The following is a 25635-nucleotide window of genomic DNA, read 5'->3' as shown; positions in this document are numbered from 1 at the left end:
AATGTTCTAAAAGACACTTTAAAAGATTTTGAAAAAAGGTACAGGACACAACTTCTGGTCAAAGTAAATGTTATGCTGGAAGACACTCAACATTTTCTTGTTTACATGCTTAGAGCCATTGAAATTTGAGATCAGGTTAGAACTTATTTCTGAAACGTGGTGACTTTGAAGGTAACTCTAAGTAAAGCCTTTACGCAACATTTTGGGGATACCCACTGATTTGTACTATGAATGAATTATGGCCAAAAGTTAATTCAGATAACAAAGAAATTATGGAAGTGATGCCTTAGTGGAAGATAGTAAGGGTCCAGGGTCAAGTTCCAGCTCTGATTCATAATAGGAATCCAGTTCATCTCCAAAAAAACCCCACTAATGAATCCAATAGAAATTATTTAATTACATGTAAATGAAAGACAAGTTAAATTCTTTGCTTCTTCCCAGAAAACACCTGTTACAATATTTAGAAAGTCTGTATCAAGATTAGTTTAGGTTATTTTAATTCAATTTTATGGGAGATAAAAGAATAATTTTTCAATTTTGCTAGTGTTTCTGGAATAAATACTTTATATTTTACCACTGACTCTTTGATTTTGCCCATTATGCGCTAATTGATGAAACAAACCAGCAACAATGTGTATCTTCCTGTTCTCCCCGTATTAATTCAGGAAATTTAGCTACAAATTTTGTAGGAATTTCAAACAATAAAATAAATTTAAGGTCTTAACTGGGGTTTAGCTGGAGCTTATGGCACAGCTTCATCAACAGCCACTAAAAGGTATTCTGGATAATAATGCATTTAAATAACGCATAACACAAGGTTCCAGAAGGAAAAAGAGGTTCAGAGGGACATAGAGATGCATGTTGTAGTTTTTCTATATGCAGGGATGGGAAGTGTAATTTAACACACAACAACACATTCAGAGCTTTGAAATTGTAAGGAATCTTTTATACTTACTTGTTAAAATACATAAGAGGAATAAATATTCTGTGTAAGATATCACACCTGAAGACAAAAAAAAAAAAAAAAAAAAAAAAAAAAAAAAAAAAAAAAGAAGCCATGTTAATTTCATCTTGCCTTCATATCCTAAACTTTAAAATATTAAATCTATATATATAAGGAGAATTTTTTGTACACGTGCATATTTGTACATTCATACTTGTATGCATGTAACTATTTTTGGTCAAGAAATTATTGGTCTACAATATTCATCTATGGCTTGGGGCTTTTTGTTTAGGTTTGTATTTTAGGGGAAGAGTACATTAAACATGGCAAGTAAATTGACATTCAGAGGAGCATGGCTCATTAAACAGAATCTGGATAGACTCTTAAAAGGTAATATAAATGATTTATTCAATTTTCTTTCCAAAAACCCCACCAGTAATTCATGATAATACTCTTTAACAGTATGAAAACATTCACTTTGAGAAGATTCTCAACATGCTTCCTCCTGATCACACCATTTGAATACAGGTCTTTATTAAGTGCTTTTTAAATGCATGTGCTATATTAACTGAAAACTTGATCTCATAGTTTTTTTTTCTTTTTGCAAGATTACAAAAGGGAACCTCACTGTGGAATGGCACTTCCTTTTCTCTTCAGAAGTGATTAAGGCAAAATTTAAATTAGAGCTGCAGTCAATACCCAAAGAGTATCTCTCGTACCATAAGTTGTACTTGTGCCTTTCTGGCTCTGGAGTAAGAGGTAAAGAGACAACCTTGCAGAATGTCCAGAGCAGCAATGAAGAGAAGCATCTCTTAGCTCAACAAGAACAGAAAACAGCTTGCAGCTCTCCCAAGAGCCCTTAGCTCCAATGACCTTTGAGGCTGAACTAGGGAATCTTGTTCCTGGTTTCTAGCAAATTGGTTTTGTCTGTCCTCCAAAACCAGAAGTGTTAAGTCAGTCCACAATCTCAGATTATTTCAAAAGAGTGAAAAAAGAAGTATTTAGATGCCTGAGAGTAAAGATGTCTATCAGCTAGGATTTTCAAAAGTTGCTGGCTGTCTCCTTGATTTCAGTCCAAGTCAGGTGCAAAAGTTTTTCCAAAAACAGCCCCATCTTTGGATGTTTAAATATCTTATTTTAAAATCTGACTTAACTGAAAACGTGACAAACTAGGTAAGCAGTCAGCTGATTTTTTGCACTGAAAAACTTGGTACAATTAAAACTAAAAGCAATGTATCATTCATGTGGATTTTACTTCCATTATACTTCACATCCCATCTTTTGATCCAAGAGCAAATTTAAGTCTTCAGAACCAGTATTTTATTACTGCTAGTAGATATAGTTAGGAAAACTACTATGATTTTTTAATACCACCTACACTTCTCCTCAATTTACACAGTATTGAAGATTAGTAATGATTAAATATAGGCATTTAAGTAACACATGCTCTATGCTTTATCTTCTTGATTTTATACAGTAGCCTGCAGAAATTAAGTTTTCAAAGGCCTGCTTGAATCTGTTTGGACAAGCACCTATCAAGAAATCAGATACCTCAAAGGTTCTCATTCACTGATGGAAAACATTGTTTAATAGCCAGTCAATAAATGTAAATATATATTTTTTTTGTTTTTTGATGGCACCTTCCTTGCTGTAAAACAGGAAGAATGTGCAATTGTCAAGTAGTCCATCACAGGTATGAAGAAAGCAATAGAAACAGCCCTGAAAGCCTTCTCTCCTTTTGTTTGTACTGGCAGACAGATAGTTCTGGTTGATTGCTCTGAGTGTTATGGGAGAGAGGCTCTGAAATGATGATTGAAGGGAAAGAAAAACTTACACTAGGATCAGAAAGAAGAGAAGGAAGGCACTCAAGGGAAAAACATAATAAAAACTTAAGGTCAGTGGGCATAAATCAGAGTGCCTCAGCTGAATTACATAAATCCATGGCAAAATAAATGGGCATAGTATTTTGCTAATTGCTTTGTTTGTGCATGTTAAAAAAAATTGTTAAGAAACAATAAAGACGACATCAGAGACTACATTATAACCACAGAGATCTGAATTCTATTACCATTTCTTTAACCAATTTAAACTATCAGTCATAAGACCCATCATATTTTCTTATACTTTTATAAAACTGGGCAATAGAATTCACTTTTTCATAAAACATGCTGAAAAGACCTTCAAGTACTAAAGTCTAATACTAATTTTACCATCCTATTTTGACAGTTTGAGTCCTATCAATTCCATCAACTTCTGCAGGACTCCACTGGCAGAAAACTGGAATAAGATACTGTTGAATCAAGACTATTCATGTTGCAGACATTTTATTACAGACTTAATAAGCAACATCTAGATACATTTTTAACTGATAATGTACTGATCTAACAGATTCTGAGGTTGAATTTTTATGCAATTAATATTTCAAAAGTCAGCCGTATGCTGCAATTAATATATTTATGCAATTAATATTTCAAAAGTCAACTATATAGAAAGCAGCCTAGAGCAAAGAAGTACACTGAAATACAATGCAAAGATGTGCCAATTTCTGCCTCTCTGTGAGTGTTGGCTGTAGACTCAGGAAAAAAGAGTGTCTCCATGCACTAGAGAGCCTCCTTTGAGAGTAGTGTCCACACTACTTACTCCTTGAATAAATCTGAGCTGCATTTGAGTTACATTAATCAATTACATGTATATCTTTGATTGGAATTCTGTTGCTGGTGTGCTTATTTTAAACACCCATAAAGTGTCCTTTTATAGCAAGTACTTGTGTCTGCTTTTGAAAATATTTCAAATGCACCACCACACCTTTGCCACTCTGAATATAAGCAAGGAAATATGTAGATTATTTATTATAAATAGCTTTCAAATGTCTGTAAACCATCATTGTTTTATTTCCCTATGTTTTTTTTGTTGTGAAGGGATAGACCTTATTAAGAAAGAAAAAAATACAACAGAGGAGACTGGAAGTGACTCTTGGCTCTTCACTTACCAATAGCGTGAGTTTTAAAAGCTATCAAAGCCCTCATCTGCAGAATTTAAAGGAATACATAACATTTCTGAAACTGTCTCTTTGTGTTGTGTACAAAATGTTTTTCCAGTGATATAAGACAGCACTACTGTCTTTAGAAATAATCACATTATTGAACCTATTGAAAAGAAGTAAAGAGATATTGTTTCTTTACTGGAATAGTCTGTCTATAGTCCAGATATCATTCATGGCAACAAACTGAACCTGAAATATTCAAACATCAGCTTAACAAACTCACAATCCCCAATCACTTAAAGAGGTTAGTTGGAAGCTGGCATCATTAAAACACTGTAGAGATTACATGGAACTTTTCCATGTTGTAAAATGTAGAATGCAATTTCTTTATTTTTGAAAATTGGACTCAGATTAAAGTATATCATCACAAAAAAGTTAATAGAATGGTAATTTGGTTCAGGAAAATTAATTCTTCACCTTTCTCATTAAGATTACGGAAAAGTTTGGATGATCCTTTCCAAACCGGTGGTGTCTCCATAAGGATCTGATTCAGTTCCTAAAAAATAAGTTTTAAGAAATTTAAAAGCATATATTTCAGTATTTAATTAAGCAGTTATTAGATAATGATTAAATTCTAGGATATCAATATAAAAGACAAGGAACTGCATACAAATCTACCAGTTAATTGAACTTCAGTTACCACAATGATTTTGGAAGTACTCAAGCACTCCATAAATTTTTGCACACATGATTATTGCAAGAATTACCCATCTGCATGAATGCTAAGTTTTTGCTGAGGTGGAGAGAGACATGCAATGTATTTGTGGCTGAAATAACTCACCACTGCTCATATTGACTGAAGCCAAGGATAAGTCCCCCTGGATTTCAGTAAGGTTTTCATACAAAATCTGAGCAACTGTTCTTTTAAAACACTTGACCTGAACTAAAGAAAACTTCACCTGTGAATATGAATGTACTTAAAATGCAGGGAAACAGACAGGGGCCTTTTGAACTTATACAAATGAAAAAAAAAAAAAAAAAAAAAAAAGAGGCCCTTGAACACCACAAAAGGGAGAGAGTGGCATAAATATTTCAGGCAGATTTGGATACACCTATTACATCTAGACACTAAGAAATGCAGTCAGGTATAGACCGAGGGAGAAACTGACAGATGATTAAATCAGTAAATTCACCAAAACAGGCACCGCAGCTAAATTATTTGAAATTCTGGATTCACCTGAGGCTGAAGGGACAAAAATTAAGGAATTAAAGTTTCCTGTGCCTCTACATTTACATAAAAAAATTCAACTACCAAAATGTATGGTTATAAGACCACACAGGAATTATTGCTCACCTGCTTTGACAGTGATCGCCATTTTTTAGCATCTGCAAAAAAAGAAATTGTTATGAATGCACAGGAATTTAATTATGCCAATGTCGTGTCATAAAAATTGGGCTACATCTATACTGTGTTTTCTACAAAAAGAATTATTTTCCTTACTTTATGAGCGTAATTGTCTTTATGTTATTAAAAAACCCTTTAGCTTAATACATACCTAAAGTCCTAACTTTAAAGAACCAATTCATTAATCCAACTCTGCTTCAATGAAGGAAAAGACCTTCAACCTCCAAAATATGGATATATTTTAAGGATTTAAAACATTTAACAGGAAACAGAGGGCATTCATGCTAACCCCTGGTAACAATATTCTGAAATTATTATTTAGCAGCAGTAGTATTAAAATGCAAATTGTAAGGAGACCTGGATTACGATTCTTGCTTCATGGACCACTGATACTTTCTAAGGCAAATACAGAAAAAAAGCCTTTGAAACTACACCAAGTGCTAAGACACCCTTCATCCCTTCCTACTATCTCACATTCCTTTTCCAGCCTCTGTCAGGCTCAGTTCTTTGGTAGCTGTAACTGAACAAGAGTTGTCCACAACCATTCAAGAATTCAAAACTTAAGGCTCATCACCACATTCTCAAGACAAATATTTGTGCAGATTCAATATTATGATAAGGCATTGTGAATATTAGAATTCACAAAGGTCCAGAAATTAGCATTTTATGTGGTCAACTCCATAACAAATTTTGGTAGGTAATGGCTTCTTTTTGAAGAGCAAAAGACGCTTTGTTATTAGAAACCCTTTACTCATAATGAACTTCATGCACCATTAAATAATTAAAACAATACACAAGCTACCTACTATGGTCTTCCATCAATTCATGGTTAGAAATTGACTGAAATTTTAATCTTATATCTTGGTAAAGGTTTACACCAAGACTGTTGACAAATCTCACTCTAACTATGGTGAAGTTATATCATGCAACATCGTAGCATGAGCTAACAGATTTTTCTTACAGCTCAGCATCAAGCTAAATTTACTATAGTTAGCACAAAGGGGAAAAAATATATTTCATCTTCTCTTAATTTGCTTTCTCAATATTTAAAATATATTCAGATTATAAAAATGTATCAATAATGACTCTTAAAAATAATCTATGTTCCCAAATGAAAGCCTGCACCATAAAGGCAGAATCAAGTTAATGACAGCAAGTCATAATAACAAGTTAATTTTTTTTGCAATAAATGCCTGGAGTAAAAAGTTACATTTTATAAAAGAAAACACACTCTTACCATATTAGTTAGTGTTTAATCAAAAAAAGGAAGTGAACACTCTCTTGACTTTTGTAGGGTTTACATGATTTCCAAAGTAAATCAATCACAATAGACACACTCACTCCATCACAAATATCATTCAGGCCTAACATTATTAGCTTTTCCATAAAGCAGACATAAAGAGAGTCTATTATTATACTTCAAAGGGAATTTTTGCTTTTTGACAAAACTCGAGACCTTTCTAATCTTCATTCATAAAAACCCCAGGTATATATTCTTTTTTTATTATGCAAAATATAGATGGTCCAGTACATCAGCCTGAATGGACCCAATCTATACAACTTGCAAGTTATTTATAAAACTATCCCAAAAGTGAAAAAATAAAATGTTTAGAATGCATCATTAGAAAAAATCCTTCCTTAAAAGTACTACTTTCAACAGAGCAAGACAGAAAATTGACATGCCCAAGAAGACAAATGGTACTTTGGCAATGCTGCAGTACAAAGGTTAAAATTACCATAGTCAGAGATGAGAAGCTGGATGTGGCAATCTGTGGGTCATCTATTTCAGCTATTACTTCCTATTTATCAGCCTTCGGTCTCAATTTCCCAGACAACATGACCTGCACTAGAATGAAGTGATCTACTTCTACTTAATTGTAATCCTTTAAAATAGTTATGTCAGCCATGTAATCTCTGATACCACAAAACCTAAAAGACACCCAGGTTAATTTTGCTTTTGGTCTCAGAGGTGAACTGGATGAACAGAAAGGATTTTGATAGAAACAATGTTTGCTACACTGAATTCAGAAGGGTGCCTGACTGTGCAACTCCAGATCTCTTCTCCTTTTCCATGAGACACACAGAATGTCCTTATGAGCTTAATGATTTTTGATTTGGTTTTGTTTTTAAAATCTAAATACTTTCTTTGTGAGAGGAAGAAGCAGAAAATTCATCAGCATGGAAAAATATTAATAGCAAACCATACATATAGTGTGGTCTAGCCAATCAAACTGTCATAAAACAGAGTTAAACCAAAATGTTTTAATGATGTCCAGTACATATAGCACAAATGTTTCATGACCATACACAGTGAAACCCAACTCCACACTAACAAAAAAGGGAAGAATTGAAGTTGTGAGCAGAGGAAATAGATAAAAAGTGCTGATATGTATTTGTATTAACTTGTGTGATAAGCAATCTGCTTCCTCTCTTTTAACTGCAAAGCAAAAAAAAAATTGCTTTCTGGTAAGAGTTTCAAAGTTTTGCAAGTTTTCACCATCTAAGCTCTATCTTCTGTCTTCACTGTTACAATGAGATTATATCTTTATTCAAAAGAACAGAAGTTTTGATCACTGATGAGCCATGACTGAATTCTTTACTCTTGTTTTGTTACTGTTAACAGAACAAAAGGGAAAAATCCAACATCTGCAAAGAATTTTAAGAAAACTTAAGGTGGGTGATTATACATGTCACACCTGAGCAAAGATATTCCCATTCTCCAGAAGTTCTGTGCTGCTACCAATGCATGGCAAGCCTGAGGGCCAGGAAATCAAACTAGAGCAAAAAGGGATCACCTTACTATTTAGTCACTCTTTGATAATTAAAGCAAAGATTTTACAACAAATGACCTAAAGTTGATAGTTAATTTTACAATAATTAACAAATAGTACTAACACTGGCAATGTTTAAGTGTAGAAAGTTGATCCCCTGGGGGACTATAACTCCGACCCAAAGCATGTTATTTAGCGTGTTATTTATCATATTTCTAAATATGATGCAGTTATATCTTATTTTAGCCTTTTAGAAAATGTGTATGTTGCCTGCTTACAGAGAAACTCCACAAAAGAGGAAGGATGAGTTGTACAGCAATACAGGCCTGCTCAGAAAGAAACTGTGTCAGTGCAAATGGCAGAAATTAACTTGCCATCTTTCATGACTATTGAGCTGTTTGCAACCTTTAAGACAAGAATGTTTAACTAGCATACAGATGTTTACAATCTAGTAACAATCAGGACACTCTTTGTATGCACTTGGACACAATTAAAATTCTGAAGATGCAGCAGCTTTCTTCTACAACCAGAAACAGAAGTAGGAATCAAAAGCAAATGGGAAAAAACCATGCACCACAGACATTTTCCCTAGCAGTTCTAGCATCACAAAGCTCCTGCTTACGTTTGGGTTCATCACTGGTAACAGCCTGGATGAAGTCGTGGGGAGTCATGTACAGCTGTCCTTCAAATTCCAGACTGGCAAACCTACGAAACCGCTGCTCCCGCGGAGTTGCATAAAGGTGTAAATCTTCCAGGTCTGATCTGCTGTCTGTAACCTTCAAAGACAGAAGTACACAGTTTCAACCTATGGAAAAGGTTCTGATTTACAATTTTTTATGTACTATTTACAATTGCCACATTCACCATAAAGGAACTGTAACTGTAAAAGTGATAATTCAAAGTCAAACATATCCAAGTATTTTTCTATGGTAAGAGCTGAAACTACAATTGGGGTTTCACTGCTATAATTTTCAGTCTTCTACAACTTTAGCAACAATATTTGGGTATTGAAATTGGTGGTACTACCCAACCTCAGAAGAAAAAATTCAAATAAAGAGAATTTCGGCTCCTGAATCATAGAAGAAGGGGAACTTTAACTCAAGGAAATCATTGTAACTTCAGCAGGCAGACTTCAAACAACTCTGCCAGAACTACTTCAGTTTTCTTATAGTTCCAGAAGAGAACAGAGTAATACTTTTTCTATATTGCTTCTTAATATAGAGGGCAGCTGTTGATAGTAATAGGCTTCTGTAATACGATCCAGTGTAAAGCTACCATATCTGTGGGAACTGAAGAGGAGAAGAGCATAATTATAATTCCAGAGTTATGAAAGTATAATATAGCATTAGGTTCAAATATTATGAGAGCCTGTGTCAGGAGTTTCTGGTATATTTCCCATCCAGCTGATTTAAATGTAAACTTGGTAGTACAAAACTGTAAATGTTCTGAATTCTCACATCTTTCTGTGGCACTGCCAAACCTTTAATAGAAAATATGCTACTGCTATCTGAAAACTCTTTTTAGACCATAATGAGGCAAATTCCTTTGTGGAATCATTATCTTGAAGAAAATGTAAGTATCAACATTTTTTCAGAAATGAAGAAACCAAACCCAAACTGATTCCTAGAAGGAAAAGCAATCATATAGGTAACTTCTCCCATTATGTTGAAATAGGAATGCAGCATCTCATCAATGAAATCTCCCAAGTTGCTCATTATTCCTGTCATTTAATACAGTATTCCTAAAATTCTCCATCTGTCTAACTATGGAACACAGAATTTAACTAATATTATGGTTTCTTTTAACAACTAAGAAAACCAACAAATGCACTTTATTTTTCAGAGAGGCATCTAAGCCCAAACATAACTTGTAAGACGTTTGCAGTGGCTGTCCACTTAGAGATAACTGTTCTCATATAGAAACACAAACTGGTTTTCCAAAGCCTTTCTAAGAATAGATTACAGATTTCAGCAATTAGAAGCAAAGACACATTTATACCGAGAAGTCAAAGATCTGGGCTCACTTTTCTTCAGCTTTTCAAACGACATTCTTAAAAAACAAAAGATTGATGAGACTACTGCAGTCAAAATTTTATGGCCTCAGTTGTAATTAGGAGATTAAATTAGATTTGTAGAAGTGAAACATCAAAAATTAATGCGTCTAGAGGAGGTCAAACACTTTCTATTTGGAAAAAAAATGTTTTATAGGGAGCCTTACTACTTAATAACTTATATAGGACATTTTAACCAGCCTTCTATAAGGACAAAAGACTATTGACTGTGTATTTCTCTTTCTATATTTCTCTGTCTCTAGTTCTTTTGAAATCATTGCTCCATGTGTGTATGTATGAAAATGTTTTGCTCAACAGACAAACCTGTCAAAGAAAGTAAGATTAAGAGAAAGGTTGATACAATAATTTAATTTTTAGTAGACTGTTCTAAAAATATTCTGCACTCCTGCTTGAGAAGCAGCTCTAAATCCGGGCTCCATGTTTTTTATAATTTTCAAATGATTAATAATTAAATATAGGGAGAAAAAGACAGTCTAATAGCCAGACCTACAAAGTCATTTTAAAATGACAGAAAGAAGCAGAATTCTAATGTACCCATATGCAAGACAAAATATTTCTGTCCTACCTCACTGCTTGAATATTTTGATCTTACTGATCCTTCAGCAGTCCAGTGGCATTCAAACTATGCATTCATGTGGGAAATACACAAGTGAGTTGTTTTGATAGAACTTGTAGTGACACAACTGATTATCCCTGTATTTGAAGTTTAATAATCTATCTCTTTCTTTTGAAATGTATGTTATCACTATTAGAAACATGCTTGTGAATACAGTCAGGTTGTAAACACGAGTAATAAAGCAATATTTCTGCAAAGTCAATTTTCAGAAAAGAAACAGCTTCCAGGCCATATTACACACATTGTATGTATAATAAATTGTAATAAGTCACAATCAATCATACACAATCACAGAAATCTCCAGATAATGTAACTCTCAAATATCATTTCAGTTTTGATCACTGTCAGTATTTAGAGAGCATGTTGAGATTCTTGGCTCTCAAGAAATTCTCATTGTCTCAGGTACTACTGCTTAATATCTCGCTTGAGACGCTCAGAAAAATATTTGCTAAATTCTCAGACACATATTTCAATATTATCTTAAGGACTCTATGCTACTACAAGTATAAAATAACACGCTGCAAACATGGAATTTTAAAGACATGCTTAAAATTTATGCATGTCAGTACTCAGGTCTGCAAAGCCTTTATTTCTGCCTTGTTTTTCAATCCAGTTTCCCTCTGACTATATAGCAATGCCAGTATTTCATGCTCTGGCTCAAAATCATGGTAACCTGATATGAATATTGCCTGCTCCCACAAATAGGAGTACTGCCCCAAAGGCCAATACCTGCATGACCTTGCTCTGGTGCTTTATGCTCACTTTTCCAAGTGTCAAACTGGATAAGGGAACTGCTCTGACTGAGAACTTTTCTATTGGTGGTGTTATTTTTAAGTCAGATAGATGCCTGGGTCTACCCCATGAAAACAGTTATTTGTTTCAAAGCCTAGGCCACAGGAGCTTGCAGATTATGGAAAAAGAATATACCACCTGTTCCAGCAGCAAGCTCCACCTACATCAAGGGAGGGAAAATGGTGGGCTTAAACATTATTTTATTCCTAGGAGTAAAAACACCACTTTATTTTGAACTTGGTGGTTTTATCTGAAAGAATTAAAACAACTTATTTCAGCTATTGATCCAACAGGAATACAAATAAACGTAATCAAAGCTTAATACATATTGGATCACTGGTCCATACACTAAATGCCCAAATAAAAGCAAAGTTTGGCTACAGAAGACTCCAGGCACACAATCAGCAAACTGACAAATAAAATTTTCTTTGGAAATAATATTATTTTTAATCCAAATTTCTTTTCAGAGCTTTATTGCTTCTATTACACTTAATAATTTATGTATCATACACAACATTTTCTCTTGTAAAAGCTGTAATTACTGAGAAGTAGCAAATATTCTAATTAAAAAACAGGACATTCTAAAGTGTTACCTCAATTTACACTTCTTCAGGCATTCATTTAAGAAATTGATCTCAACACATAACAATAAAGCATCTTCTGTTTTCCTCAACATTTGCAAATGATAATGCAGTCAGCCAAGTATGAAAATCTTAGTGACACTACCAATTGCTCTTGATTGATTTATTTCATTATTTCACATTTATGTCCATCTTGGGCAATCTTACTGTAGCAATGGATACAACGGGCACATTTCCAGTGAGGACAGGCTGAGAGAGTTGGAATTGTTCAGCCTCAAAGAAGCCAGGGAGACCTTAGAGCATCCTACCAGGACCCACAGGGTTTTTACATGGACAGGTAGAGATGGGACAAGGGAGAATGGCTTTAAACTGAAAGAGGGTTGAATAAGATTAGATCCTAGCAAGATATTCTGTACTGAGAAAAAAAGAATGGCGGTCAGACAGCACAGGTTGCTCAGAGAAGCTGTGGATGCCCTGGAAGTGTTCCAGGCCAGGTTGGACAGGGCTGTGAGCAACCTGGTCAAGTGGAAACTGTCCCTGTCCATGGTAGAGGAGTTGGGAACTAGATGATCTTTAAGGTCCCTTCCAAACCATTCTTTGAACAAGACACAGAAAGTAGGTGTTGAATACCTCAGGGAAGGTACTGTTGGTGAAGGAGTGAACAAGATTCACTAAGTTTCAATTTCTATTTGAAGTTTCACAAGCTTATCCAGACTAAATCTCTCTGTGCCTAGCAAGTCTTTTCAAAAACTTTCATGAAAGCCCATCTCTCTGACAAACATATGAAGGTAGATTTTTTTATGCTACATGTTTACTAATCTTCTTGGCAATCATGCCTACTAATTACTATGATCTTGTATCATGTTACAAGACTCTGTCTTTTACAAAACAGACAGCCCCATTTCCATCACACAGAAAGTCACAAATCTTCTAATAGCAGTTTTACCTTAATTATAGGCATAGCTGCTTATCTCTGGTTTACCTGCACATGTACACTGACCTGCTTTAGTAGAAATATAGGGGGAGAAATTCCACAGCTAAAACCAAGAATCTAGCTGGTAGACAAACTTTCCATCCTTTCAACTTCACAACTCAACAAGTCAACAAAAAGAGGAAAGACTGAAGCCTATAAGATCTCATGAACGATATATCATCTTTTCGCTTTTCTCAAAAAATTTACGTTTTAACCATTGCAAAGAAACAAATTATGGTTATCATCTTTCTGTACTTCCTTCCTCAAACTTTTGTAACTTGTTACTCCACATTTCAGCCCATCTTCCTGTGCCATACTCTTGCAGAAGGACTGCAGAGAGAACACAGCACCTGTTCTGAGTGTTTAAATCAGCTGAAGAGAAAAAATTATCTTGGCCTATATTCCTGCTGATCCCTAACACAGAATTGCATATACACACTCCTAATTCTCCCATGGAGGATATTTCAATGTCCTTTTAAAAACTGATTTAAAAGATTCAACAATTATATACAAACCACACTTGGACAAAGGAAACAGAGGGAAACATTTTTTATTGAAACAAAGTAAGTAAAAATTAAATTGAAGACCAAGTAGTAATTAGGAAGGATACTTCTCTGAAGGGAAAGCATCATTCTTCAATTGGGTGAGCTGCCGTTGCTAATCTGTGCTACAAACATATTACAAATAGCCTAAAATATCTGTGAAAGGCCTCAAAAGTTTCAAATTTATTATGAAAATGAAAATATGATGATAATGCTTTCTCACTAACATGTTTCAATGACTTAATATAATTACTAAAAACTATTTTCTGCAAGTATTGTATTTAAAGAGGGCCACCTAAAGGTCTATTTATAATAATACCACCACGTGTGTCACAAAGCAATAGTCCTTTAGATGAGAGTTTCTGACACTTTTAAGTCAATCAACTTTGAAAGCATTCCTTACAGAATCTCCTCAGAGTGACACTTCGCAGCAAAAATTGAGTGAAGAAAATCTAGACTTTTTATCAAGCAAATTCAGTGCTCAAAACCCATTTTGGGTTCATCTTTCATGTGCTTGTGTCTATCAGTAGAGACAAGTCAAAATGCCCTGAAAATCTGGTGTTCTCACCAAAGGTCTCCAAGCACTCCCTGAAGTTCCTTGAAGCACGGCTAATCTATTTCTGGTCCCATATCCATGTTCATTCACCAGCTGTCTTACCTCAGGAACATTTCCTTTCAGAATTTGGTAAAACATGAATCAACTGGTACGGCCTTCCAGTGAAAGCCATGCAATAACTCTACATTGTCATAACACAATGCAAGGCCTAACACAGGGCATATTGTGACATTGAAATAGCTAAAACTTTGTAGTACTTATGACACTGAATGATCTGAAAATATCAAAAAATGGCAGTAATATGGGCCAAATTCACTGGGAGTAAAGTGCAGAAGATAAAGCAGTACCTCATTATTCTTTTTTATCAAAAAACACAAAAGAAATGTTCTTCGTCAAGTGTGAGTCTTGTGTAACGTTAGGTCAGTAATCAGTAAGTTTTATTCTGTGACAAAAAATTTTTTCATAGAGGTAAGCTTAAATGCCAGATACATGATTTTTGGAAATTAAAGAAGTAATCTGCAAGAATCCATTGCTGAAACCCAGAATAATCCTCCAATTACCAGATTCTGAGAATATCCACAAAAAATGAAAAATGTTTTACAGAACAAATAGTTAAAAATATATATTCTATGTGTGCATGTGAGGCAAAAAGCTCCAAGAGGACCACATAAAATCTCACAACTTTATTCCAAGTCAAATCAGTGTTCTCTTGCTTTGTCCAACTGAGATAAAGGAGAGTCTATTTTAACTGAAGAAGCCAACGTTTACTACTAAAGATATATTTTGCTTGCAGTCAAAAATATGTTTGCTACAGTAGTTTAATCTATTTCAAGTGAATAGCTTTCTTTGAATTTTTTGTTTGCAAAGTAATCTGTCTTCCATCAATGAGAATCTGTGCAAATTATTAAAATAAAAAGGTTTTCAAAGCAATGCTGTTTCTAACTTCCTTCGTTTATATTTGACTTCAGGCTTATTTAATATGCTCCCATGTAGATAAAAGTAGCACAATTCTGTTTTCATGCTGGGTGGCCAAAAGGTTAACCGTCAGGTTCCCAGTGTGGGAAAATCCCAAAGTAGACAAAATTGTTTTGATGCTTACTGAAGTTGTATTTCTAGCAGACTACTTAGATGTAGTACAGCCAACAATTCTGTTAGTTGATCCTGCTTCATTCAGATAAGGAATTTATTATATTAAAGTATTTACAAGCATAGGAAGCTGGAATGTGTTTAAAATGCTGTAAAAAGGGCCATGTTCAGATATAACTCTGGCACAGGAAATCCTTGGGGTGACAGTGTAACTGATATAGCAGTCCTTCTTGCATTAGTTTCACAGGGGACCCATTTCACCTATGGCAGTGCTTCGAGAAGCCTTAGTCAGCATGTACATCCAGCCCCATATGTTCATATGTTTCACTGCATGCAACACCAAAACCTACTAGTAGCTGGATCTGTCCATCCCAAACATGCGCCATCCATTTTTAACATCAGAAATGAAGTAAAAGGTAAACCTTCCTTGTCCTTCAGCATGGCTCTCACCACAGCTGGCAAGCAGTATCCTTCCCAAGATTATGCTGATCAGGAACTTCAGATGGGATCAGCCAAAGAGCAAACCATCTTCATGCATTTGGCAACTGCCCTATGGCATGAAATGCACAATACTTATGAAATAACATTTGCTGCAAGTGGCTTTTGGAAAAGTGATCCTTATGCATCTTTTGGAACAGCATCCTCTGAGTAGGCAGGAGAGCCTCCTCCCTAGGGGAGCTTCCCTTACTTTTTGGAGGTAAAGTTTTGTTCTTCATTTCACAGAGATGGAAATACATGATGTAATGCACTCAGAAATGCGCTGCTACGAAAAAACTTGACCCTTTGATTATTTTCACAAAGTGGGGGTTTGACAGTACTGCTGAGATACTAGGGAAAGCCCCTTTGGAAACACCCAAGCTATAAAGCTTTCTTCTCCTGGAAATTAATGTGCCTTCAAGAAATGTGAAGTATACAGCCTGTGTCCATCTCTCCTTGCCCTTCTTTAGATTCCTAAATCATCTCTGAAGGAAGTGATTCACAGACCATATCCCCAAAAACTAGAGAGAGGCCTGGAGTTCCCTACCTTCACATAATGACAACATGATTCTATAGAAGGTGCTTAGGAGGACAAAAATGCATCATTGCTATTTCCAAGACAATTTTAGCAAGTTTTGCTAATGACCCTGAACTTCTGGAAGTAAGGAACTGGAAGACAAATATTAACTCCTCTGAGGAACTCTGTCAAAACAACAGTTCTTCCAAACAGATTCTTGCTCTGCATAACCGTCTCCTAAACTTTAAAGGAGCTGTCTGCTAGCAGAGCTCTCCCAGTCTTCACCAAAACCTTCAGACACAAAACTAGGAGCTCTGAGTGCAGAATTTTACTCTGGTTCTGAAATGTTCTGTGGCAACACCCCTGGAATTAAAACTGCCAGTTTATTATAGTGTCCAAGACTTCACTCCAAGTAATCATATATAAAGCCCTTGGGTCCAGAGTTATTCTCAGAAAGCATCTGGGAAAGGTAATCCTGTAGGGAGCTTAGCTTCATGCTGCTTCTGCAACAAACCTTACTTTCCACCAGAACACCTCAAGTGTTATGCTTGGTCAAGCAAGCATATTTCTACACTGATCCCACAATCTTTGTCTGATCAAATAGTCTGTCACACCACAGACCCCACGTTGGTGACACATTCAGAGCTTACCTGACTTTTGGCAAACAGCATTTTCTTATCTGTACATAAACTCACAACTCTGTTGCTCAGCAGGTTTCACACTTCAACAACTTTATAGAACACGGAGACAGATAGGCAGACCATTTTGACACTTTTGACATTGCTTCTCTACAATTCTCACAGTGTCACATACACATTTTTTTTCCAGTTAGTCTCAAATGATATGATTCATTTCTGAACTGGTTAAAAAGGTGTCCCATCAACATCAGTGTAATCATTACTATTAGTCCTGGAATCCAAAACTTCTTTTAAAATTTCCTGGCTCATAAATCCTAGAAGACAAAGTAGTAGGACAAAGCAACCAACTATCAAGATATATTATACCTTTATACACTTAAATATTCTGTCACTACTGCCAAGCATTATTTCAACTCAGTGACAGAATCTGAAAAGTCAGCTCTAGGGATATTAACTGGGACTAGCATAACTCTCAAAATACTTTCACAGGCCATATGAACAATATGTGGAAGCAGGTGGCCTGGCAGAAAAGACAGTTGTTCTTTGAGAGTCAATATGTAAATTAAGTTAACTCCTGTTTTTTAGTGTTTGGGACTATCAGAAAACTATTCTGCTGTCCACTGGAGCTGCCTGGATGAAACAAGAAGGCCACTTCACTCATTAAACTTTTAGAAAAATTCCTCTGAGGAAGTAAAAAAAGACATATGGGAGTTCAATACCAGGCATTGTACTGATTTTGACTGGGACAGTTAATTTCCTTTGCATCAGTTGGTAGGGTGCTATGTTCTGGATTTGTGACCAAAAGTGTGGATAACACAGAGATATTTCAGCTGTTGCTGAGCAGTGCTGGCACAGTGTCATGGCTCATCCTCCTTCTCACATTGTCCCACCACTGAGTTGTCTGCAGGTGCACAAGAAGCTGGGAGGGGACACAGATGGGACAGGGGACCCCTACTTACCAAAGGGAGATTTCACACCATACAATAATTGTGCTTGCTAATAAAAGCTTTGGGAAGACACAGGAAATGGACACACACATTCAGTGCATTTGTCTTCCCAGGTCTCCATTACCTGTAATGGGGATGGCTGAACACCTGCCTGCCCACGGGAAGCAGTGAATAAACTCCTTGTTTGGTTTTATTTGCATGGCTTATTTTCCTTTCCTTCTGCGGTCTTTACTCTGCTTGTTAACCTGTCTCTATCTCAACACACAAGTTTACTCACTTTTACACTTCCATGTCTCTTTCCCATCCCACTGCTAGAAGATGAGGGAGTGGCTGTGTGGCATCATGTGGTGCCTGCTGGCCAAGGTTAACCACAATGCTACAGGTGAGACAGCTGTAACTGCCCTGGGTATCTAAATACTCTACACTGTGATACTGACTTCAGTTTGTAACTCTGTTAACCTTTAAAAATGAAATTATCCATCGTCAATTAATGTTTCAGAATGGATTTAAAAAAAAAAATAACAGAAAATCTATGGCAGGACATAGATTTCCTCCCCAGAATATTTACAAAAATGTTAAGACTCTCTGTCAAGAGAGTTTATACAAATCCATATATTACAGCTGTCTTAAAGGAAAGAATTCCAGGTTTTGCAAGGGCTAGTCCCTTTACTGTCAGTATTGGGGTCTCTTTTTGTGGTTATTCTGTCCCCCAGGGGTGATGCAAGACACATTTGGAGTAATTGCTTTGACCAGCTGCTGAAGATCTCCATACCAAGACACTGGCAGCAGAGACACCATTTCTACTTCCAGTCATCTAAGTAAACAGCATTTGGGAACAGCATGCTCCTAGAGGAATGATTAAAGAAGAAACATGTAAATGAAAATACTAGAATGAAGTAGAAGAGTGTGGCTTGGATTGAGGGAGGAAAAAGAAAAGCCACTGCATGATTTGCTTTGGTGGAATGAAAAACAGCCTGAGACTGGAAATGAAATTGGGAACTAGGGAAATTTTAGAAACTAGAAAACCCCAGAAAGCAGTGCCAGACTTTATGCATCAGAAATAAGGAAACAACCAAAAGTAGCTGGAAAGGATTCCAAGACACTCGAGCCTCATCATTCTTTGTTGGTCACTACCTGACAAAACTGTAAAAATATCCTAGCAAAACATGCATCACAGCCCCATCAAACTCATCTATACAGAAGCTGCAGGTTATCATTCTCCAATGATTGCTCTAAACACACTTGACAGTACATCCAAGAGCTCCAACCTTAATCCTAGTAAGACTGACACCTTTATGACTTGTCATGACAGAATTTTCTACTTTCAAAGTTATCAGACCTTTTAGCTCTCACACACTATTAAAGTTGAAAGCTCAGCACTCAAAATCAGGAATTAAAACGCTACTGCCCCTCAGGCAACACTAATTCAGCCTTCTAACAAAGGATGTTACAATACAATACCACTGCGGAATACCATGAAGACCATTCAACACAATTTGAACACTTGCATCCATTTTTCCATCTCTGAAGATGTTTCAGAAATCTGTATTGAAAGAGTTGGTGCTCATCACAGGTCTAGAGGGCAATTATAAATGGATAACAGATAGAACTCATGGTCAAACTACTCATGGTAGTTCCCTGTCTAGATTCAATTTCAAACTATGGTCTTTCCCCACAAGCCATTCTGTGGAACAAGAGTCAATAACAGAAAAAGCACAGGAACCCACGACCTTAGACCAAAAATTTCACAGCTATTTGATCCTCATTTTTAGGAGGCTTTAATTGAAAGGATATTTTTTCAGGAACCGTGAGTACCTAGGCATGCAACTGGAAATCAATTAGACTAATAATTCAAAAATAAAAGCTAGCAACATAAAACTAATATTCTCAGATATCAGTCCGGATTTAGTCCACACAATTTGACTGGACATATTTCAAGTTAGTCATTCAAATTTTCTTCTATGCAAATAGAAAACCAAATTAATTAAGAGCCTTATGCCATACAGGACCAAGGTGCTTCAAGGTAGTTACTGCCTATACCTATGTATACTTATTTTTCTAAAAAAATAGGTATATATAGGTATTACATTTTCTAATTATTTTTTAGTTTTACATTAATTAAAATATAAACTTAGTTCTTAATTTTCAACCTCAATGCTTTTATAGCGATGTGTGTGAAAATTCATAACCATACATCCCAGCAAATTCACTGACTTTCAAAGGTACAGCAGCAATACTTCCTTTTAAAGAAAACTGACCATTAAGACTGGCTAAGTAAAACAATGTAAAGTTCCGTCAAATCAAAACTATGAAAAAGTGAAACAGTTTGTCTTCAGCCCTCTGTGCCACAGTAACACACTCCAGACACAACACCATGAATAACCAAAAAATCAGATTCAACTTCCCTTCATAAAGGATGCCCCCAACAGAATCTGTCTTTGAGCTACCAATGCAGGGCAAAAGGGTGAACAACATTCATACCCAGGCACAAGGCCTCCTGTAGAAATGTAGATCCTGTTCTCAAAGACAGTATAAAATAAACTCGGCATAGAGAAAGCAGGCCATTTGCACCACTGACTTCCAGTCTTAGCAGATGCCATTCTGACAAACTGCCTCATCACAGCCCTTGACATTTCAAATGAAAAAAAAACCCAACCCTATGATTACTAGATATTAATTACATAGGCTGCGATGCAGGAGTTCATCACAGGAAACTTCATTTTCCAGGTGAACATCAACTGTTCCTTGTTAGCCCTGGTTACTCAATCGCTCTTTTCGCTGAATTGGTCGAACTGAACCGCTATTTGTCACAATGCTGTCACTTCTTAGAAAGTTCAGTGTAAACCTTTCACTCTACAGGAAATTTTGTATTAGAAACGTAACTGTGCTAAGTACAAATCGAAACTCAGGGTTTGCGCTGCCGGGAGCTGTTCCATTTGCAAACCAGCGTTTTCTATTAAAGAAAGACTCGACCAGGACAGCGCCGGAGGCGAAACGCAGGGCTCACGCTGCGAGGCGCAGCCAAGCGCCCGCGGCCGCGCTGCGGTGACAGCCGGGCCAGCTCTCCCGATGGCTGACAGCTCCTGCAGGGGCCCAGCCTCGCCTCCCGGCCCCACGCAGGGTCACCTCTGCGCCACAGCCCGGGGAGCGCCCTGCCGGTGAGCGGCTCCCCGCGAAGGAAGGGGCGCGCACACACCTACCGTCACCGTCTCCTTGGCAGCGGCCGCCACGGGGATGGGGAGCAGCGCCCGGGCCCCGCCCGGCTCGGCGGCTGCCGGCTCCCGGGAGGGCTCCCGCCGCCGCTCGGACAGCCGGTACCCCGCGAACCCGGCGAGAGCCGCCCCCGCCGCCGCCCAGCCCAGCTCCCGCCGCCACCGCCGCGGACCGGCCGCCCCGGCCCCGCCGCCCCAGAGCCGCCGGGCCGGCGGAGCGCCGGGCGCGGGCCCCAGGCGGCGGCGCCAGCGCAGCAGGGAGCGCAGCGCGGCCATAGCCCCGCTCCGCCCCAGCGCCCGGCGCACCGAGCCCCCGGTGCCGGCAGAAGCCTCGCGAGAAGCGGGGAAGGGGGTGGGGAACCGAGCGGGCCCCGCAGTCCCCGCCCCGCGCCGCCGCCGGGCCGCCCGCGGGCGCTGCTCCCGGGACAGGCGGCGGGACGGGCTGCGCCACAGGCGGGGCGCGGCCAGGCTAGCGGAGATGCGAGGCGCCAGACCCAACACGGGGATGCGGCACGGAGCTGGACCGCGCAGTGTGAGCCCAAGGGCCGGGCAGGGTGATGCGGGGAGCTGCCGTGAGCGCGGCAGAGCCGGGCGTGCCCCTGCTGCCTTCTGCCCGCACACCGGGGCCGCGTGTGCTCCGCATCGTGCTCCGCATCGTTACTCCACGGCCTTGCTCCCGGGCCAGTGTGCCGCACCATGCCCGAGTGTCCTTGCCATATCAACAGCCTCTCCTCTGATAAATATTCTTGGCGACAGGTAGCTTCCTTAGCATAACCAAGGGCTCGTTGAAGACCAGTTGTGAAAGTTGAGCATGGTCCTTTGTCCCTGCCTGCTTGGTATTGATGGGCAATAAATCTTGTCAGGCGTTTCATGTGAGGGCATTCTTCCATGGTACAACCTGCATCACAACCTACATTAACTTGAAACTTCATAAACTGCACACAAGTATTTCAAGATACAACACACCTTATGGCTTTTTTTTTTTTTTGCAATGGCACAGTCTTAATCTTTTTCTTCTTTACATAAGTACATTTTACCGAAGTTTCAGCCACTTATCCTTTCTCTCCCCACCTGCCCCCCCAAATCTCAAATGACTTTTTCTATTATTATGAACAAGATTTTGGAAAATACAAAAATGATATCTTGATACCCTTTAAGACACGCTCATGCATTTTCAGTCACATTCAGTGGTTATGATATGTGTCAAGGAGTAAATGTGGGCATCTTTGTCAACTGACAGTCAGTCAGATCATGCAACTGTAAACATGGCCAAGGTTAAGTTACCTCACAGCTATGGCTGGAAAGGCAAGCATCTGGGCTGAATGATGGATTTACTGCATTTCTTTCAAAATTTTAGAATACTGCAAGCCAATTCATTCATCAAGTAATTCCCTTGACCTCATTATTCCCTGTCTATTAACTGTCAAAAACTATTTTTGAGTGTTTTTAAAAATAATCTGCTGCTTTATTTTATACTTTATATGTATGACTCCCAAGCAAAATCCTTGTCTGCAAGTCTGAGTTACATCTCTGTACTCAATGACTAAAGGCCAATATGGAGACCAGCGTTTATGAGTCAAGGCAATAATAATTTCTGATGCTTAGCATGACTGGAACACAAGTACTTTTCTTGCAAGTACATGACTAAGCATCCAGTCTGGAAAATTTTGTAGAATGTGGCTCTTGGATCTTATCAGTTCTAGCTGCCTCATTAGGAGACCTCATTCACCAATACAATTAGCTTTTTCAAATAGTCTACCTTTTTGGTTTGACTGGAAAAGAAACCACTTTTGGTCAGTGTGGTGTCCCAAAGTAAACCTGTCAAGAGCTCATCAGTCACCTAAACTGTAGTCATGAACCATGAGTTATCTGCCTGTTCACACTATTTCCCTGAAATTAATTAGCCACATTTTACTGACTTTTCAATAACACCTTTAGGCTAAAATTTCTTTCACTTCAAAAATTCAATTCACATCTGCAACTACTTACACCCAGGTAATTTTAGGCAGAACTCCCCTGGTGAAGTGTTTGCTTAGGAACAAGAGGAAAATTTATTTGTGCAGCAAGTCTAAAAACATACACTGTCTGAACATCTTGTATGCAGAGATTCAGAAAGCATGTCATTTAAAAAAATTAATGTTGCTTTAATCCAATGATTCACTTACAGGATTAAAAAAAAAGCTGTCAAATGAATATTGATATATGGAAACAGTGTATTCTCACTGAGTGTAGCCATGAAAATATGTGCTCACTGCAATAGTTTCTCTGTTCCATTCTGCATATGTAGGGGTTATTCATGTGTGTCAACAAAAGCATGGACAGTGAGATCATGAATCTTAAAAAGCTCTATGAATTTTTTTCTTCAATTAAAGAAATAAAACAAAGCATGAAGGTGGAAGAACTTCCTTCCCACAGGAAAAACAAAATCCTTGTTGCTTTTTCCTCATCTGCGTTTCTTAAATAGTTAAATAGAAATATACATATAAGTATACATACCTGCTATTGTATCTGTTCAGAAGAGAAAGCTTTCAATGTTTTTAAAATCTGCAGGTATTGCATTTTAAAGGTCATCAGATTATGCCTTAATTTGTACATGGAGCCTTGGAAAGGTTCTGTTCTTCACAGTGAATTCTGCACAAAAATACACCTTTTTCCCACTCATTGTAACTTGTGCATGTTCTGGTCACCTTCCTGAAAGCAGAGAACCATATTTTTGTGTCCAAATCTGGGAAGAATCTGAGACTGGCCATGATACATAGGTATCTCCAGCTGGACATATCCCCTTGGTGCTACTCCATGGTTTTTGTTCCACCAAATGTTTGTTTCTTATGTATTCATGAACCCTCCCTTTCCAATATTTTATTATATCATTAAAAATTCATGGCTGGCACAGAACTGTTGTGAGGGAGTTCTAAAATTAACAAAGGTGCAATAAATTGTAGGACCTAAAGTTTAATATCTTACAGGAGTTTTTTAGATATGCAGATCAATCTGTCTCTTCATTTATGTGTAGACTATCTATGAAAAATTTCAGTCATTAATTCTCCATTCCTTTGGTAGCCACTAGGTTTTGCTTATGACAACATGCTATTCTTAGGCAATATACAGTAATTGTATTGTCTCTAGAAGTCCTAACTACTTGTATGGAAATAAAATCTTGACCACATATATATTTGTTCAATGACACTGAGAGTGCCGTCTCTAGGAAGTATTCGTAGAGTTGATTAGATTGTACTGTATACTTTAGGTTGAATTATGTACTCTTGTAAAAAAACTCTTCAAAATTATTTAACTTCCCATGGTATAGTTTCAGAAGGTGCAAAAAAAAATCTTTAGCGTTATCTTTTCCTGTCACATGGCTAGTGCAAACACACACACACAAAATCTTATCTTTTTGTTTCTTTTCTGGTACTTTATAAAACAGCATAACCGGTTTAGTTCCCAGACATTAAAGACTCCACTCAGAAAAGATCAGTGTTATGTATTCCGCTCTACTTTAAATGTTTCCATTATATAACAGGAAAGATTTAGCCATAAGGGTCTTTCAGTGTGTGATTGCTGAAGACTTTTTTTTGTTCAAAATAACCCCAACCCTTCTCCACTGGAGACAGTGAATGTTATCTGAACCGTAGACCCCTCTGCTGTTTGTAGGAGTCAAGGGTACTGCTTGGACCCAGGAACAGCATCTGTGTGGGAGCATCTTTGGGCTTGGAACAAGATACCTCCTCCATTTAACTGTACCATCCTGCTGCATGTCCTGCAACCCAACAGCTGTGATGAGCAGTTTGATCTTGACCTGTCAGTCATGTCAATAAAAATACTTGATGTTTGTTTCAAACATTTTTGGTGTATTTGAGTAGTCAGTGAACAGGCTATTTGAGAAATAGGTGCTATATAGATTATTCAACTTTGATCTATTTCTTTGATTTAGCACTACAATTAAGTAGATTTGCTTCAAAGAGAAAGCTCATTGGTTGATGTTTTACACTGATGTGATAATGTTTACACAGATGTGCTTTGAAATCTCGATTATGGTAGATTTTTGGGTCCCACCACATGACAGGCTCCTGTTATCTGAAAGGTAAAATAATATAACATCTATCTGTAACTGCCTTCAGAACAGGTCTGCCTGTGCTCTCCTCTGAGGTGATTTATCTGATCATTGTATTTAGCATTAATTTTTTTAGTTTTAAATCCCTCCACAGTAAATCACTTGCTTTAAAGCAGCCTTTTTATAATTCAGGTGCACACAGGGGCAGTACTTAGGACTGCAATGATGAAAAGGTGTCACATTACCTGCTTTAAAGCACCTGCCAATTAATTAGCCCTATACTCTCCATAGCAAATAAAGGTAAGCAGTCAAATCCATTTGATCTCTCAGATTTAGACTGTGACTGAAAAGACCATGAAGCAAGAGGGAGAACTAATCTCTCATGATTCTCTGCAACTTTTTTGTTTAAATGAAACCTTAAACCACCAAGTGATTCTCTTGAACTTTTGAAAGAATTACCTATGAAAGATCTTT

At 37.6% G+C, this 25635-nt stretch overlaps 1 protein-coding gene across 6 annotated transcripts in view; it reads right to left on the bottom strand.

The window, feature by feature from the left end:
* The window catches only part of MICU3 (mitochondrial calcium uptake family member 3), a 51550-nt gene extending 30164 nt beyond the window's left edge, over nt 1-21386 (bottom strand). For all 6 annotated transcript variants that reach the window (XM_059470046.1, XM_059470044.1, XM_059470048.1 and 3 more), the window contains exons 1-5: nt 21099-21386; nt 8725-8878; nt 5281-5312; nt 4404-4482; nt 956-1003 (exon numbers count right to left, since the gene is read on the bottom strand). In XM_059470046.1, the coding sequence (XP_059326029.1) occupies nt 956-1003; nt 4404-4482; nt 5281-5312; nt 8725-8878; nt 21099-21386 (601 nt within the window). The remainder of the gene's footprint in view (nt 1-955; nt 1004-4403; nt 4483-5280; nt 5313-8724; nt 8879-21098) is intronic.
* Nucleotides 21387-25635: the final 4249 nt, after the last annotated feature.

Source organism: Ammospiza nelsoni, chromosome 4, assembly GCF_027579445.1.
Source record: "Ammospiza nelsoni isolate bAmmNel1 chromosome 4, bAmmNel1.pri, whole genome shotgun sequence".
NCBI classification, from domain to species: Eukaryota; Metazoa; Chordata; class Aves; order Passeriformes; family Passerellidae; genus Ammospiza; species Ammospiza nelsoni.
Note: the sequence above shows the minus strand (reverse complement) of the source record. Positions and strands in the feature narration are given on the sequence as shown.